The 18,545-nt window shown below is 36.0% G+C and overlaps 5 protein-coding genes and 1 long non-coding RNA gene across 7 annotated transcripts; 4 read left to right on the top strand and 2 right to left on the bottom strand.

Moving 5' to 3' along the window:
• Positions 1-1,247: 1,247 nt before the first annotated feature.
• LOC135138850 (uncharacterized) lies at positions 1,248-3,101 on the top strand. The gene is made up of 4 exons (XM_064068873.1): positions 1,248-1,357; positions 1,418-2,275; positions 2,330-2,531; positions 2,583-3,101. The coding sequence occupies exons 1-4, from the start codon at positions 1,282-1,284 to the stop codon at positions 2,971-2,973; spliced, it is 1,527 nt and encodes a 508-aa protein (XP_063924943.1). The 5' UTR covers positions 1,248-1,281; the 3' UTR covers positions 2,974-3,101.
• Positions 2,971-4,021, bottom strand: LOC135138854 (erythroblast NAD(P)(+)--arginine ADP-ribosyltransferase-like). Of its 2 annotated transcripts, XM_064068878.1 has the most exons (3): positions 3,935-4,017; positions 3,713-3,884; positions 2,971-3,616 (listed from the first exon to the last, which is right to left on the bottom strand). In XM_064068878.1, exons 2-3 carry the CDS (start codon positions 3,827-3,829, stop codon positions 3,002-3,004), a joined length of 732 nt encoding a protein of 243 aa, XP_063924948.1. In that variant the 5' UTR covers positions 3,830-3,884; positions 3,935-4,017; the 3' UTR covers positions 2,971-3,001. The 2 variants fall into 2 exon arrangements, with proteins under 2 accessions (XP_063924948.1, XP_063924947.1); XM_064068877.1 differs by having other exon boundaries at positions 2,971-3,884; positions 3,935-4,021.
• A 639-nt stretch (positions 4,022-4,660) lies between these two features.
• On the top strand, positions 4,661-9,246 carry LOC135138853 (uncharacterized). The gene is made up of 3 exons (XM_064068876.1): positions 4,661-4,801; positions 4,855-5,895; positions 5,951-9,246. The coding sequence occupies exons 2-3, from the start codon at positions 5,414-5,416 to the stop codon at positions 6,342-6,344; spliced, it is 876 nt and encodes a 291-aa protein (XP_063924946.1). The 5' UTR covers positions 4,661-4,801; positions 4,855-5,413; the 3' UTR covers positions 6,345-9,246.
• Positions 9,247-9,536: 290 nt separating this feature from the next.
• On the top strand, positions 9,537-11,613 carry LOC135138766 (uncharacterized). The gene is made up of 3 exons (XM_064068778.1): positions 9,537-9,812; positions 9,868-10,982; positions 11,025-11,613. The coding sequence occupies exons 1-3, from the start codon at positions 9,810-9,812 to the stop codon at positions 11,416-11,418; spliced, it is 1,512 nt and encodes a 503-aa protein (XP_063924848.1). The 5' UTR covers positions 9,537-9,809; the 3' UTR covers positions 11,419-11,613.
• A 2,528-nt stretch (positions 11,614-14,141) lies between these two features.
• On the bottom strand, positions 14,142-16,672 carry LOC135138857 (uncharacterized). Its single transcript, XR_010282072.1, has 3 exons — positions 16,605-16,672; positions 14,976-15,079; positions 14,142-14,881 (listed from the first exon to the last, which is right to left on the bottom strand). It is a non-coding gene; the product is annotated as an uncharacterized LOC135138857 (long non-coding RNA).
• LOC135138849 (uncharacterized) lies at positions 16,546-18,491 on the top strand. Its single transcript, XM_064068872.1, has 3 exons — positions 16,546-16,688; positions 16,742-17,781; positions 17,837-18,491. The coding sequence occupies exons 1-3, from the start codon at positions 16,593-16,595 to the stop codon at positions 18,228-18,230; spliced, it is 1,530 nt and encodes a 509-aa protein (XP_063924942.1). The 5' UTR covers positions 16,546-16,592; the 3' UTR covers positions 18,231-18,491.
• The last annotated feature ends 54 nt before the right edge of the window (positions 18,492-18,545 follow it).

The following is an 18,545-nucleotide window of genomic DNA, read 5'->3' as shown; positions in this document are numbered from 1 at the left end:
GGTCTATACTTTTAGCAAATTTAAGTGAACAGCTTCAAGAAGCTGTTTTTAAATTGGTTTAAATTGATTAAATTTGCATTTAGCCAATACCTTTTATGTTTTCTAATCAATAATCATACATCTTCCTTTCTTTTTTCTATTTCCGTAAGTTCTAGTATATCCATTTTTACATTTCCTCTAATAATAAATCAAACTCGACAAATTTCGAAATTTATCTAAAAACTTTTTCTTATGGATTTTGACCTCCAGATGTTGTTATGTAAATGTAAAAAGAAGAAACGTCTTTTCTCTTCCACTTTTTTTTCATTTCTAGTTTACCGGGTTCGATTCAATGACCTTCGATGCACTTATCGTCAACCGCATAAATTACAAAACGGCAATTAAGTAAAAACATTTTGACAAAAACACTCTTATTTAATTAAATTGTTGAAATTATTCAACAATATGCAAAACCATGTGACCAATGTTTTTAATTTGTTTTTTTTTTGTAATTTGCGTTGTGGACGATAGGTCCGTCGAAGGTCATTGAAACGAAATCGGTAACCTAGAAATAAAAATAAAAATTGAAAGAGAAATAATGTAAGAGAAAAATTTTTTTTTCTGCCTACATAATACTCACCTACTCACCACCACGGGAAATTTAGAAATCTTGCAGCGAAATCATAAGTACGCTACCTTTCTGCAATCAGCGCGACGAAATTTATATCCCAGAAATTTTTAGGAATTTTTTGTTAAACGTAGCAAAAGAACCAATTTTAAAATCATCCACCAAAATGTGAGAAGGATTTTTTTACTGTTTAAAGAGAGACTCATCAGTTGATTGTTAAGAGCCTAGCGAAAAAATAATCCGCCATTTTCCAGACACCCGATATATTTCAACCTCTACTCCTACGTTTTTGAATCATAAAAGCCTCCATTGTATTTCTTAACTCTGGTAGTGTCTACGTTCAATCCATTTAAGATTACGTTGTGTCTCATTCACTGTCTTTGTCGTCAGGGTTTCAAAAATGGTATCTTAAAAAATAATTCCATTAGGAACTAACTGAATACTTACAAATTTCTAAAAACTAGTTTTTCTTGCACTAGCTTCAGCAAAAATTATTATAGCAGAACGGCATTGAGTGAGATTACACGATGAACACACTTGTTTCCAACACTGTTCGAAAAATCAACCATTTCTTTCGATTACCTTAATTAACATAGGCAACCATCAATACACCAATTTATACGACAACAATAACCTTCGTTTGATATCTGCGCTTGTGCACCACGGCGCAGAGCATGTGTAACTGTCTTCACGTCGTGACGGTTTTAGTGATAGTAAATATACCAACAAAACTACCCACCAATCGCTCGTGTAAGTAAAACACCACCAAAATTACCCAACCATCCATCACAAACTACCTTTCTATTTCAGTGTTACCAAACTCCCCACCTCCACACACCATGTTTGAGTGGCTTAGATCGCCGGTGAATTGGACCGGTGACCACAAATCCCTCCTGTTATCAGAAGATAACAACTCCGAACCAACACCCGATGTGTCACTAGCAGACCTAATTAACCAGAGTTCCACATTTCCACTGGATTTCCCCGTCGAGTCAGTGCGTTGTTGCCAACTTCGGCAAGTGACATCCGAAAAACAACTAGAAAAAAACATCAATTCTGCGTATCCTGTCATCCACGAGTATGCCCTCTACTTATGCTCTGTCTTTCTCCTCTATCAAAGAAAATTCGGCTTAAAAACAGATTTCTACAAAAACATGTCCTTGATTCAGTTCATTAATCGATTGTTGAGCAAAAGAGCGGCAGTTTTTGTGGATTCAAGCGACAGTTATTTGTTGCTGAGTGGGGAAAGAGGGAGCGGTAACTGGGAAAATGTGGGAACGATTGAGGAAAAACCGCCACTTGTTTTGGAAAACTGTCTAAGTTATGATGAGATGAAATTGTCGGCGCTGTTGTCGGTGTCGTCACACAGCTACTTTATCAACAATGGCGATAGAAATAACTTTGGACGGTTTGATGAAGACCGGAGAAGAGTTGAAGAGAGTGGGGTGATTATAGGGGTGATTGGACCACGTTTTGAAAAAGCCGAAGTTATGGAATATCGGGATGTTGTAAAAACGAAAAGACAGAACACCGTGGGTTATGGCTATGGAGATTCTCCAGTACCTACGCTACAGGGGGAGTTTGCAAAGTTTTATGAGGTATCCAACGATACGTACTCTCAGTTCTTAGAGAACAAGGAATCAACTGTACACAGATACCTCACTTTAGGTACATAATACATGTTTTGTTTTTAATTTGTATTATTATTTTATGACGCAACAGGTAGAGGCAAGTACTTCGACACACTCGTGTACCAGAAAAGGCTCGCCCTTTCCATTGACACCCTTCTGATAGAAGCTAACGACCGAGCCAAAAACGAGAACAAGATGGCCTACGTCCACGTGGTGGGTCTAGGTCTGGGAGTGTGGAGAATTTCGTCCGTCCAAGACAAACTATTCATGGACGCATTTGCCCAACGTTTAGAGTAAATATACCTTCTAAAGTCATGTATATTTTCAAACTTATAATCTTGTAGAGTCTTGTCTGAGCATTTAAAGAATATCAGCGACGTACGATTTGCCTATATTTCTCACAAAACTGCAGGAAAATATGCAGATGGAGACAGAATAAATGGTATTAGCCTCCACATGGTCAACAAGAACCCTCAAGAGAAGTTAACAGGCGAAGATGAAGGTAAATTACTCGTGGTATCATATCCCTGGGATGGTAACGCTTTACCAGGGAACGAATTCTGGGATGGAAGTCTGAATGCTAGTGGAGATCCCGCTGCTGCCAGTTCTTCACAAATATCAGAGCTGCACAATTGGCACATCAATTCAAAAGTTAGCGCCAGGAATTTAAGAATAGCCACCTTCAAAGGATTAGTGACGTTCCACGAGTACCAGGAACTACACAAAAATGACTGACTTTGTAAATTATTTTATTAGAATAGGTCTAGTTTTGTATTGTAACTCCTTTTTTGATGTAAGTTCCAGAATAAGGAAGAGTTGTGATAAACGGACCAATAGTCTTAAGAAAAATTTGGTCCTGATTACCCCCTGTTATTATTTTCGTAACCTTGAATGTACTCCATGGAAAAACTAAAATTTCCTGCTCCTCCTTGAAGGCAGAGTAGTCCATAATACCGCAAGCCGCCATTGCACTTCCTTCAAACACCATCAGAGTTCCCTGTGTGTCTTCGTCGCTACCACCTATAAACTCCAGGGCTACTTGTTTGTCAGTGGTGCATGATAAAAACTGGACGGAGTAAACATAATCACCTTCTTTTATATCTGTAATCTTACATTTTAGTCCACGGTAGTAAATGGGTGTGGTAACATCGGGATTATTAGTGATGGTGTGGATGCTGCGTGTCAACAATGCGTACAAACTCTTGTATGGAAAACTTTGCCAAGTACCGTCGTCTCCGAGTCGCCTACATTTTTCATTAAAGTCTAGATAAAGTTTTGTGCCGTTGATTTTCTCGTCCATGGTGTAGGTAATGATTGCAAGGCAACACTCCACCGGAAGAGTGTCGATTTTTCTTTTGTCCATGAAGTGTTCTTCCGCCTTTTTCCAAGTGGTGGAGTATAAGAGGTTGTTGTTAAGTTCGTAGTGCAATATTTGCAAAATTTTGGAAAATTGTAAGGAAATTAACTGACTTACGTGTTTATAGTGGATCGTGCTTTCGAATCCTTTTTCGTGGTCGGGAATTGTTTGAAAGGGATTCGCAGGGTCGAGAAATCTACCGGTACAAGATTCCCGTGTACCTAGTTCAGGCATTATCAGTTTGGAAGGAAATTTTGAGTTTGTACTTTGCTTCAGACGTGTCTAGGTGCTAGAAACTAAGATTTACTTTTATTGGCGTAGTATTTAAATCAGATTTACTTATAGAATGAGTGAAGGATTTAAGGCTTTATATTGTTTTTTTTTTCAATTCTATAAAATGAAACCTAGGATTATTAGCAGACTTTAAAACACATATGAGCAAAGTACGCTTATATTTAGTGAAAGATCTCATTATAATATGAAAATAAAAAAAAATCTTATCTTAGCAACTCTCTGTGCAGATGTTTACGAATGGAAAAAATGTGTCGGGTTATCTATAATCTAGCGTGCAATTCTGCACAGTGTACAAGAGTTTCGAAATTCTCGCACTCAAAGATTCATGGTTAGTTTATAAAGACAATACAGACAACTTTCAATATTTGAACATCACAAATTAAAACACAGAAAAAAAAAAACGTTACAATCCCCTATTAAAGCAAACTAGGCGTTTAATATAAGTAAATTTCCTGTGTGGTGTTTTTTTTTTATTAGTATGAAGTAGTACATAGTAAATGAAACTCTTTAAATTATTGTTAAAGACTGGGAGCTGGAAACATAACGAGAAAATCATCTGCTTGCACAAACTCACAAATAAATATTTACACAATCTCATGTTTAAAATTTTTATAGTTATTCAAGTCAATGTCACTGTTTGAATATCCCCACACGTGGTTAACAATATTATGACTGGTGCGTGTATGATGATAATAATAATAATAATATTAATATAAGAAATCCTGGTGCTGCCATCTGTTCCAAAACCGCATAAATCACGAAGAGATATCTAACAACTTACATGAAATTTCACGATATTTCACGAATATGTCATCAATGTTTAAATACCTGTATAAATAAACTTCATCCACGCCAATTCTGTGCGTCAACACGTCTTCACCAATTGTCACCAAAACCTCAACATTAAACATGGCAAGTAATTTATAATTTAAAATTTTCCGTATAAAATGTGGATTCCTTTGTAGGCAATCGCAAAAACCGACCTGTTCGACGTATCGCCACTCTGGTTGCATGACAACAAATCCGAGCTTTTATCACCAACAAACGTTACGTCGTCCCCATAGTCGTCCCCTGACGTAACACTGCTCGAAGTCATCGAAAAAGGCTCCGTATTCCCTCAAAAATTTCCCATCGAAACCGTACGTTGCCACCAACTTCGCACACTCAAAATCCCCGAAAATGTCCTCGAGAGAAATATTAATTCGGTCTATCCTCTAATACACGAACATGCCCTTCGTCTTTATGCTATGTTCCTCACCCATCACACAAAATGCGGCAATCACCAGTTTTACCAAAACATGTCGCTGCTGGAACTTGTTGATAGATTACTGAGTAAAAGCGCAGTGTTTTTCTTAGATCCCAATGACTACTATATGCTGATGGATGGTACTGTAGGGGAAGGTGGATGGGAAAACGTTGGTACTCCTAATGAGGTACGACCACTGAAACTCGAAAACTGTCTAAGTTACGACGAAATGAAACTGTCGGCGTTCTTGTCGGTATCGTCGCATACTGTCTTCGTTAATGATGGTAAAAGAGACAATTGTGGGGTTTTTGAAAAAGACAGGACGAGAATCGAAGAAGATGGGTTTGACTGGTACTAGACTGGCTACGGAAAACGTGATGGAATATTGTGAGATCATGAAAACGCCTACCCAAAACAGTCATCGCTTTGGGTCTGGACACTCCTCCGTTCCAACACTACAAGGAATGTTTTTGAACTTTTATGGTGACGCTGGTTTTAATTATGAAGAAATGTTGGCCACAATGAAGAACTGTAAACACCGTTATCTTGGAGAGTTCTACGATGGTTCCTATTTTGATGGTCTGGTGTATAGAAGAAGAATTTCTTTGTCAATAGACACTCTCCTTATTGAAGCTAATCACAGAGCTAATGTTATAAACAAAATGGCGTACGTCCACGTCGTTGGGTTAGGTTTAGGTGTTTGGAGACTCTACGAAGAACAAGACGAAATATTCATGGATACGTTTGCAACAAGACTCGAGTGAATTCTATATATCATTTTTTTATTACCCTCATACAAAGGTCATCTTTTTTAGACTTCTCTCAGACGTGCTAATGAACATCAGTGACGTATGTTTTGCATACATCGACCACAAAATGGCCGGCAGCTACAAACATGGCGACAAAATAGGCAACATTAAGTTGCATATGGTTGATAAAAGCGGCCCACATGTAAAACTAACGGGAGAAGATGAAGGAAAATTGTTGGTGGTGTCGTTTTCCTGGGACAGTAATACTTTACCAGGAAACGAATTCTGGGCGGGTACTTTAGACAGTAGTAGTTATCCAGCAGCTGCATGCTCTACACAAGTGGCAGAATTACATAACTGGCACATTAATAGCAAAGTTAGCGGTGGAAATTTGAGGGTTGCTACTTTGAATGGGTTGGTTACGTTTCAAGAGTACCAGCAAATGCATGCAAATGATTAGTATTATTACAGTGCTAACCTATTGTGACATTTATGATGTCTGTGTAACAATAATAATTTACGTCGATGTCCAGTTTTGCCGATATTTGAACATGAAAATGTCAATTTAGCTGCAAAATTGTAACCGAATATTAATGGTACACCAGAATAACTCCAATTCCGTGGCTCATCAAAATAGCCCCGACAAAATAACCTCCTCAAAAAGGCCCCGTCAAATTAGCCCGGTATGAAATTTTTGCAGACAGGAAAAGAAATTATCATTATTTTTTATTTCATAAAGTACAATGATAATTTATAGTTCAAATGCTAGTTAGAGCTGTCAAATCAAGGTTTTATTGAATAATTGGAAACACTAGGAAATCTTGCAAACTAAAAAAAATATTAGTAAAATAGTATTTTACCACACGAAAATATAAAGTCAGTTTTTTTATTTCAAGAATATTGGGTAAAAGATTGTAGACACTGCGATAACCCAAACTTCCCGCCTTTAAATTGACCTTGAAAAATTTTGAACGGCCCGCGAAAAATTCAAAAATTCAAAATTTGGCCTTGGCTGTGATCGTCTAACAAAATGGGAACCTACGTTGTGTGTGTGTTTTTTTTGAAAATTGGCGGGAAGACGTTGTTTCATACAAGTAAGCATATACTGCGGGTAAGATGCCACCCCTCTCAGAAGGAAAGAAGCTGCGAAGATTCACTCCTCAGCCCCAAAAACCCCCTACCGTATATTCACGGACATATTTATTACATTTCAAATGAAACACCTTCAAAATATGAAAGGAAAGACAGTCGCGAATCTCTGTTTGGAATCACAAGCTGAGTTTGGGGCTACCGGTTCGGGGTGGTCTCCCCCGCGACGCTAATTCTATCTATCGGCAAGCCCACCGCATAGCCTCTCTCCATTACGAACATGCCGTCCTAACCAGGCCGTTTCGGTCGAAAACTAGGGGTAAAGTCAAACCAACAACACCCCATCGTCCAGACCGTTTCCACTGAATCTATTCAAAGCCTGCAACCCTTGTGCAGATGGCGCGATAAATCCCACTAGGAGCCGCGCCCTACGCTTCTGCCATGTGTTTGGTTGTTGGTTGTTATTTAACCTCAGTTCCACTTTTAAATGTTCAATTTCATTTAACTCTGATATTAACAACAAATGAACAAGTGTTAAAGTTTCAAAAGTGCAATAAACAATATTTAAATACTCCATACAATCTTGTGAAATGTTAAACAACAAATAATTCAAAAGATCTAGTGTGAAATAAACTTGTGCAAATAAAAATATTTGTGGTTAAAACTCCAGAGCATGGAATTTAGGTTCAATTAAAGTTGTAACAACAAAGAAAATTACTGCAGTTAAAATTGCGAGCTAGAGAAATATAGTATGAGGTGAAAAATTGCAAAGTTAACAAAATTTACATGAGATTAATATTTGCCACACTTTATCAACCATTCAAACGAAGAGTTTACATTATGTCAAATTATATCATGACCTATGTGATTGGTTAGTTCAAAAAAACAATTTACTTTGAGAGTTTAACATACCTCAAACTGGTTATCCCAACAAAATACATAATAAACAATTACAAAAACATCCAATCATCGTTTCGAGGAAAAAGCGTCTCGGTGATGTAATTTTTTATCGTTGCGAGGACATGCCTCGATGAAGTAATCAATTTGTAGCGTTGTGAGGGCAAGCCTCGATGATGTAATCAATCTTAACCGCCTAAGGAAAGAAATTGTTTTAACCCCCCGCCAGTTCGCAGTATAATGAATTTTGTTTAACTGCCGTAAATGAACTATTAGCAATCTTGTGTGAAGAATTAAGAAGTGTTATGATGTAACAGTTACGCATATGCATCCAGAAACTTATTCGTAGTTTGTTAAACCGTGGTCGACTAGTATAAAGATTATGGCCTGTCCAAGAGGTACCATACGTGTTGCCATCTATTAATAATTACACTTAATAATTTGGCAAAATTTTAATTTGATTTGACATTATGAGACTTCAAAACGTGCAATGGTCGTTTGTTTCGGTATGAATGCCTTTGTGCCTTTCAAAAAGTGTTAATAATTCTTTTGTCGTTTTAGAATTATTAATAGATGGCAGCACGTATGGTACCTTTGGACAGGCCATAATCTTTATACTAGTCGATTATGGTTAAAGAAAGAATTATTATTCTGACTAAATGAATTTCATGAAATCTTCTAGCAAGTGGTTTATTTAAATAATGCTGATTGTTAAATTGTGTTAACACTAGCTGACGATTAAGAAAACTAACTTGACTGGTGAATTTACAAACAATAAAACAAATTTACAGCACGTGTTCTGCGTTGAACGCAAGTCTGCACTTTTTCGATTAAAAAGGTCGCAAGAATTAGCCGCGCGGGCTGAGAACAACTGAGCGCCGACGGCGTTACGATTGATTGTCATTAAACAAAAGCTTCCTCCCTTTTATTAACTACCAAACCAGATAATTTAAACCTAGCTACTTACAACGTCTTTTCACCATGCATCCACTACACCGAACCGAAAGATAATGACTCCCGCTTTCAACATGCTGCCTTCTGTCTACCAACCAACCAACCAACCAACCAACTCTCTAACTAAAATCCCCCAAGCGCTACTAACTGTCCAACTATCCTTCAAGCGTTACCGTGCACCTGGTTGCCTATGTTTAACAATTTATAATTTGAATTCTTTTTTTCTTTCACAAAATCAAATTATTCAAATGTGATCTGGCGCCGCTGTTAATTAATTTCAGCGCGAAAATTTTGATTCATATTTGGTCACTACAACGGATGATGACAAATATTTTTAAATACTGTTTTTTATAACTATTTTTTACTAGTTAGTCAATAAAATACCAGTTAATAGAGTAATAGAATACAACGACATACCTTACTTAGTTAGTTTTAATTTGTAAATGTGTAGTTTAAACCCAAATATGTATTATCTAAGTTATAAGTGTTGAAATAAATGATAAAAATAAAATATTAATGTGTAAAAAAAGTTTCTTGCATATTTTGCATTTATATTGCTTGCATATTTTAGCAATTTTTTGCATATAATACCAAATTTCTGCGCATATTTACATGTTATTTTCTGCATAAGTATAATTCCGAGCGTTACTAATGAGTAATGACTAATGAATGAGTAATGACGGGCTGTGCGTGTGTTAAAAATTCGTGTGCTTGCACGCGACCTTCGTAATTCCTACTTTCATCTGCTCTCTGTCCACACCCATCTTGGGGCGGATTATCCAACCGCGAAAAAACAGGTAAACATCTATTTATATAGACTACTACTTTAGATTTCTTCGGTTTCTGGCGAACCGTTGCCCCGAGGTATGCGTCTACCTGTGTTCATTCACCACGTATCCATCAACAACTTGAGTCATCGGTGTTTGCCTGGTGCAAAATTTCATAATGTTGCTGCACTTCATTCAAGCACCACGTACCGTTCACAATGGTAAGTAAAGAATTTAAAATTGACAATTTTGACTAATGTTTTTTTATTGTTATAGGGAACAGCGACCTCGAAGCAGTCATTCTCAATATCGTCTTACTCGCCATTACAAAAACAACCCGAGACTCCGTCGTCTCCTGTGTTGGTAGAATGGTTCCAAGCATCTCCACAATGGACTTCAGACCACAAATCGGAATTATTATCACCAAAAAACAACTGCGAGGAACCCCCACACGTGCCTTTAGCAGAACTTCTGGACAAAAGTTCTGTATTTCCGGTAAAATTCCCCATTGAGAGTGTTCGATGCCACGAACTCATCACACACAACATTCCTGAAGACATTCTGGAAAGAAACATAAATTCGGTGTATCCAGTAATACACGAACATGCCCTTCATCTATGTGCCACGTTCCTCATTCACCAGAAGAAATTCGGAAACCGCGACTTCTACCAAAATATGTCTTTGCTGGATCTTATTGACAGGTTTTTAAGTAAAAGAGCGGTTTCGTTCGTTGGTGTTACGGATCATTACATGCTTTTGGATGGTAGTGAGGGAATTGGTGGTTGGCAGGCTGTTGGTACTAAAGATGAAAAACCACCATTAACAATGGAAACGTGTCTGACCTACGACGAGATGAGATTGTCAGCTTTTTTATCACTATCGTCTCACACAGTGTTTATCAATGACGGTAAGAGATACAACAAAGGCATATTCGAAGACGATAGAGCAAAATTAGAGGATGATGGGGTTATCATGGGGCTAATTGGTCCAAGATTGCCTAGCAAACTTGTGATGGAGCATAGAGACATAATAAAGACAAAAGAACAAAACACACTCGAACAGGGATATGGAAACTTGACCCCTCCAACTTGGCAAGGAACGATGTTGGAGTTCTACGGTGACACGAATATAACGTATGAAGATTATCTTCCACAAATGAAGACCAATAAAGATCGCTACTGCGAGTTATTTGAGGACGCTTACTTTGATAAACTAGTCTACTGTAGAAGAATCGCCTTGTCTATAGACACTCTTCTGATTGAAGCTAATGACAGAGCTAAGAAAATGAACAAGATGGCGTACGTGCATGTCGTGGGTTTGGGTCTAGGAGTTTGGAGAGTTTACTGTTACCAAGATAAAATTTTCATGGAGACATTCGCACAACGACTGGAGTGAGTTATTTTTTATTAATTTTCAATTAACGTTTCTTGTAGACTTCTTTCAGAGGTACTGACAAACATCAGCGATGTTTGTTTTGCCTATATCGCACACAAAGAGGCCGGTGAGTATAAACATGGCGACAAATTGGGCAATATAAAGTTACATATGGAGAATAAAATTGGCCCTCATATGAAGTTAGTCGGAGAAGAGGAAGGAAAGTTGTTGGTTGTGTCTTATGCTTGGGACTGCAATGCCTTACCAGGCAACGAATTTTGGTTTGGGAGTTTGCACACGAGTAGCGATCCGGCTGCTGCATGTTCCACCCAAGTTGCAGAACTCCACAACTGGCACATTAACCAGAAGGCGAGTGCGAGGAATTTAAGGGTTGCCACTTTGGAGGGTTTGGTAACGTTTCAAAAGTATCAGGAAATGCACAAAGATGACTGATATTTATTATTGGAATTGAGATAATTGTAATTTAATATCCTGTGTTACTTTTTATATTATTTTATAATATACTGTTACATATAAGTACACAAGTAAACTAGGGTCAGTTGCGGTGTTGGTGTATTTTTTACTAAAAAGATTAATATGTAATATATAAATAAGAAATTGAGTTATGCCTAATACATGTCTATGTCTGCCTGCTTTTATTTATGAATAATAATAATAATTATCAACATTTATATTTTACTTATATTGCCTACCTACCCCAAAAAGTTGCAGTAAGAGTTCTGATTGTAAAACATGAAGATGACCATTTTCTTAAATTTATTCTTGACTACATTGTTATTTTTCTAACTGCCATCTACAATGTAAAAAAGACACATGATTGCGGGAAGTTTTCTCAAATACAATTATGGAAATTTTAAAGGACGAACATAAGTCTTCTTTTTTCTATAATTTTACATTTTGAACTGATTTCCTCTTATTGCCCGAAAAATTGTTAAAAAAAATACATCGTGTGGAACATTTCTGGGGTTTTGTTCCTCTTGAATATTTTTTTAAGCAACAAACTGTCATTGACAATGACAGTAGCTGTTAAGATAAGGCTGATTTTGGCAAATGAGATACCTTATAAGAAAAGAGAGGGTGGGTGGGCGGGGCTAGTGTCTGATAAGATAAGACTGATTTTGGCAAATGACATATCCTCTAAGAAAATGAACGGTAGAGGGTATATCATTTGGCAAAATCAGTTTTATCTTGGCAAGTATTGGTCGTACCCACCTACCCTTTATTTTCTTATAGAGTAGGTCATTTGCCAAAATCAGTCTTATTTTGACAACTACTATACCGGCTGTCTGGAAAATGGCGGATTAACTCTTCAGTACGTTATAAACGGGGGTTTCGGGAGTCCCAAAAAATAATAAAAAAATTCTTTATAATGTAGATAACGAAGAAAACGTGATTTTATAAAAGTAAAATTGGCAACACTGTACTCACCTAATGCGTGAATACCTCTCGCTTATTTTCTGGTTTCTTAGTAACGATGCTGACTGAAATCCACCTTCGCTTTATATCAGGCCATGGCCGACTAGTATAAAGATTATGGCCTGTCCAAGAGGTACGATACGTGTTGCCATCTATTAATAATTACACTTAATAATTTAGCAAAATTTTAATTTGACTTGACATTATGGGACTTCAAAACGTGTAATGGTGGTTTGTTTCGGTATGAATGCCTTTGTGCCTTTCAAAAGGTGTTAATAATTCTTTTGTCGTTTTTGAATTATTAATAGATGGCAGCACGTAATGTACCTTTGACATTCCTTTGGACAGGCCATAATCTTTATACTAGTCGGCCATGATCAGGCAAACATTGTTGTCAAATAGAATTTTATCAAATTATTACAAAAACAACACAGCCATATCTTTGTGCATTCTAACTGAAATGGTAATTAAACATGGTCATGAGCGAGAAAAATATTAACTAAAAGTTTTACTACTAGTTATTCTGATAATGAATGAGTTGTTTAGTTGTTAAACGTAGCAAAAGAACCAATTTTAAAATCATAAAACTCCACCAAAATGTGAGAAGGATTTTTTTTACTATATTTTTCCCAGACTCACCAGTTGATTGTTAAGAACGTAGCGGAGAGTTAATCCGCCATTTTCCAGACACCCGGTATAGCCCCACCTGCCCGCCCTTTATTTTCTTAGAGGGCTAGTACCTGCTAAGATAAAACTGATTTTGGCAAATGACATATTCTCTAAAAAAATAGAGGGCGGGAGGTAGCGCTAGTATCTGCTAAGATTAGACTTATTTTGGCAAATGACGTATCCTCTCAGAAATTTAATTAAATAATTATAAGAAAGACACTAGAGGCACCAAAGCACTTTAAAAAATTCTTTGCAAACAGGAATACCTAGAACCTCAAGATTGTCTTAAATTTTTCAAAAAAAACCCAGGCAACATGATGTCGTCTTTTTCACGTGAATAAATGGTCATCATTTACGTCATAGTGATCAAAGATTTCACGTGACATTGACGTACCAATGACGGTCAAATGTCTCGTCTAGATGACGTCATTTTCTCACGAACTATTGACGTGATGTACTGACGTCTTAGAGTCGTCATTTTATAACGAATTATTGACGTGATTCACTGACGTCATAGAGACGGCATTTATTGTCCATTTTAAGACGTTTTTTATATTTTGATTTTTAGAAAAAAATATGCAATAAATAAAACGCTGAAATAATTTTATTTTTTTATATTGTTTAGCTTAAATAAAATATTATAATTCGATATAATCACCAAGTAAAGCCCAAAACAAAGTATATATTAATTAAAGTTAAAACAAATTAGTGTAAAAAAATTAAATTTACTACAATTTTGTACAACCACCAATGAACTTTAATAAACAAATAAAAAATATGTCAATTAAACAAATTAAAGATAAACCACACCTAAGAACACAAACAAATCTACATATAGGTAATTACGAGTATAATTAGTATAAACAAAAAAAAAAGGATATTGTGCAATATATAATCAAAAATAAACGTTGCAATAAAATATGCTATTTAAAGAAAAATCAGTTTTAAAAACACAAAGAAATCTATTTAGTTACAAAGAATATTAAAAAAAAAAAACTATAATAAACTATAGATCAGTCTTAAAAACACAAACAAATCTATTTACAAAAAATATTTTAAAAAAACTAGAATAAAGGGAAAAGACAATTGAATCGCATTGTTGAAGTTACTTGATTGAAAATGCTTTGTAAAACCACAGTATATGTAAAACTATCTAATTCACGAGGATTTGACTGTCCCCAACACACAAAAAAGTACCGTTAAGAATTAATTCTGTTTTAACAATCATATCAATAACCTAAGTTTTTTAAGTTTGCCTCAATTTATTGCACTGAAAAGAAAAACCCGTTAGAGTGCATGGATTAATGGAAATGCAATCATTTTTTCATCTATGGGCAATAGCAAGCATTTGACTATTATTAAATTTAAGGGATTACAGCTTTAAGCAGAAGACAAATTCTGTATTTTAAAAATGCTAAATTTACTTGAACCTAACGGATAATCGTAAAATGGTTGCATTGACAAAAACGTACAGCCTATCAGGAAAATCTCGTTGTCAATACTTTTTACAATGAAGCGAAATGTGTATGTGTAAATAGTAAGTTACCAAAAAGTATCGTAGTATTACAGGAATCTACCGGTATATAATATCCAATATTAATGTTATATATGTATATATGAATTCATTGTATTTTTTTAACTTACAAAGAAATCTGCTTGTTCTAATATGCAAACATAATCTTGTAATTCGTCAAAATTTGTTTAGGTGTGGTTTTGGCGGCATAATTTCTGTTTTTGTTTTCTTTTTCAGTTGTCAGATTTGATGACGTTTCCATGTTGGAGATTTTTTCACTCGTTTCCTTTAGCATTTCTTTCGTTTCGCACATGTGTGGTGTGAATTTGTTTCAAATTTAAATAAAATTATGTTCATTAGCATTAGTTCATAAAAAATTGCAGTAACATACCTTTGCAATATTTTATAGCGCCTCATTTTCAAATACAATCACCGTAAGTTCTTCATAATCAGTGGGAGTATCTTCAGTGATTAATGGTGGTCTTTCTAGCTTATCTGAATAAACTGCTTTTGTTATCTACGTACAGTTATCAAAAATAACAGAAACACGTAAAAATTAAAATGATTACTTTTTTAGATATTAACTTACCTACTATAAATAAGTACAACCCACACTGAATGGCATAAATTTGCACAAAACTACGTTAAAAATGAAGTGAGTAACGGATACACGAGAAAGTTTCGATGGTTGAGAACCAACTGGAAATATTGAAATGCTTCTCTGTGAAGTGCAATAAACATAAATACCGAAAAAAGGGAAAGTCCGAATGCACACCCCAAACATCTGATGTATTGTATAGTAAATACGGATAAGAATAAATTTAATAAAACTGAATATTAATCACTCTCGAATTTTTTTGGTAACCGTCATCACTTTATAAACGTCTTTATAAAATCAAAATTCGACGAAGGAATTCTTCAAAACCTTGTCCCGTTTTAGGGACAATGGACAAAGAATTTTTATGACTTTGTTTGTCGTTGGGTCTTTTTGCTCAACCCCAGATGTTCTATTTATAATTTGCCAATCAGGTACTTACAAAATAACACTTCCAGAGTAAACAAGTCTTCAGAAATAATTATTTTATTAGAAATTATTAGAATGAAAAAACTTGTCTTTGGTGTATTTCTAATTAAGCCGTTGTAATTTTTGCTCTAAATATAATCAAGCATAATGAAGGCCACTTTTTAAAAAATACGACGACCCACATCTAATTTATCATATAATCTGTAAAAAATGACGAAGAAAGGACGGCCTTTTGACGTCATTAATTGACGTCAGAAGTAAGTCATAAAAATCTCGTCATTTTCACGTGATTTTTTGGGCGAATGATGTCGCCGACGAGTTATGACCAAAAATTGACGTGAATTAGACGACAGTCTGCTGCTTGGGAAGTAGAGGTCCCAAAATGAACTCAACACAGGTCAGGTCAGAATTTTCCAAAAGTAGAACACCAAAGTCCCCCAAAACTGTCATTGTCACCAATATAAAATATAGAATGCCAAACAAAATTGACTTTTTGAGAAACTAAGAGCATTCAAAATACATAGTAGGTACAGAAATTCCTAGAACTAGTATAATAGGTTAGTTAGTGGGTTTTCTGTGATATTAAATATATTAAAGTTATGATAATCATCCTTACGAAAAATCAATAAATAACTCTTTGTTGGGTAAGATCATTTTGCTTACTATAATTCTACACTAATTCGAAGTTGTCATAACAAAAAAATCGTGGGAGTGTTTCAAAAGCCGACACAACTTCACAAACCTTCCCAATCTTTCCATATAATCGATGTTTACAATTTTCATAGCGGTCTAGGTCAATGTCATTGTGTGGATATCCCCAGGCGTGGTTAATTATAAGTGTTATGAACGTATAAATAATAATCTATGTGACCTAAATAAAATACGAGATCCTACTGCTGCCATCTCTTTCAGAATCGTATAAATCGAAAACAGATATCTAATAACTTACACGAAATTTCACAATATTTCACCAATGCGTCACCAATGTTTATTTACCTGTTTAAACAAACTTCATCCACGCCAACTCTGTGCGTCAACACGTCTTCACCAATTATCACCAAAACCGCAACATTAAACATGGTAAGTAATTTATAAATTCAAATTATCGGTATAAAATGTCGATTACTTTGTAGGCAACCGCAAAAACCGACCTATTCGACACATCCCCTCTCTGGTTTCGTGACAACAAATCCGAGCTCTTATCACCAACAAACATTACCTCTTCTCCTGACGTCACACTGCTAGAAGTAATCGAAAAAAGCTCCGCATTCCCTCGAAAATTTCCCATCGAAACCGTCCGTTGCCACCAACTTCGCACACTCAAAATCCCCGAAAATGTTCTCGAGAGAAATATTAATTCGGCCTATCCCGTGATACACGAACATGCTCTTCGTCTTTGTGCCATGTTCCTCACGCATCAAAAAAGATTCGGCAATCGGCAGTTTTACCAAAACATGTCGCTGCTGGAACTTGTGGATAGATTTTTGAGTAAAAGAGCAGCGTTTTTCTTGGGTACCGGTGACTACTATATGCTGATGGATGGTACTGTCGGGGAAGGTGGATGGGAAAATGTTGGTACTCCTAACGAACTACCACCATTGACACTCGAAAACTGTCTAAGTTACGACGAAATGAAACTGTCGGCGTTTTTGTCGGTATCGTCGCATACTGTCTTCGTTAATGATGGTAAAAGAGACAATTGTGGGGTTTTTGAAAAAGACAGGACGAGAATTGAGGAGGATGGGGTGATTGTGGGTTTGATTGGTACTAGACTGACTAAGGAAAATGTGATGGAACATCGTGAAATCGTGAAAACGCCTACCCAAAACACCCATCGCTACGGATATGGACGCTTCTGCGTTCCAACTCTACAAGGAATATTTTCGAACTTTTATGGTGACTCTAGTCTCACGTACGAAGAAATGTTGTCCACAATGAAGAGTTCCAAAGACCGTTATCTTGGAGAGTTCTACGATGGTTCCTATTTTGATACTCTGGTGTATAGAAGAAGAATTTCTCTGTCAATAGACACTCTTCTAATTGAAGCTAATCACAGAGCTAAAATTATAAACAAAATGGCGTACATCCACGTCGTCGGATTAGGTTTAGGTGTTTGGAGACTCTGCGAAGAACAAGATGAAATATTCATGGATACGTTTGCAGCAAGACTCGAGTGAGTTCTATACATTATTTTTTTATTACCCTCATACAAAGGTCATCTTTTTTAGACTTCTCTCAGACGTGCTAACGAACATCAGTGACGTATGTTTTGCATACATCAACCACAAAATGGCCGGCAACTGCAAACATGGCGACAAAATAGGCAACATTAAGTTGCATATGGTTGATAAAAGCGGCCCACACGTAAAACTAACGGGAGAAGATGAAGGAAAATTGTTGGTGGTGTCCTTTGCCTGGGACAGCAATGCTTTACCAGGAAACGAATTCTGGGAGGGTACTTTAGACAGTAGCAGTGATCCAGCAGCTGCATGTTCTACACAAGTGGCAGAATTACATAACTGGCACATTAACAGAAAAGTTAACGCTGGGAATTTGAGGGTTGCTACTTTGAAGGGGTTGGTTACATTTCAAGAGTACCAGAAAATGCATGCAGAGGATTAATGTTAGTGTAGTGATTTATTTATTCTTACTAGTTGTTGTAAAATCTAGTCTGTGTTAATAGTCGGAAACCTGAACTCTCGTTTGATTTGTCAGACGTGCCTTCGCCTTTGTTTGTTATTTTTATTATTAATACAAAACTCTTAATCTTAAAATTAAAGAAAGTGAATAATGGAAAACAACGTTTTACAGAACAACCAAAGTAAACAAAATTAAACGTTATTTTTAATCTCAAAAATGCTAAAATATATTTTTTTCTTAATACGTGTAGCGTTCTTTTCACAACCAGAAAGGTAAAACATGTTTACAATTTTAAAT

Source organism: Zophobas morio, unplaced genomic scaffold (assembly GCF_036711695.1).
Source record: "Zophobas morio isolate AGI-343-1 ecotype UQ-CSIRO unplaced genomic scaffold, CSIRO_AGI_Zmor_V1 ptg000030l, whole genome shotgun sequence".
Classification (NCBI taxonomy): domain Eukaryota; kingdom Metazoa; phylum Arthropoda; class Insecta; order Coleoptera; family Tenebrionidae; genus Zophobas; species Zophobas morio.
The sequence above is the reverse complement of the archived record's forward strand: the minus strand, read 5'-3'. Positions and strand labels throughout refer to the sequence as shown.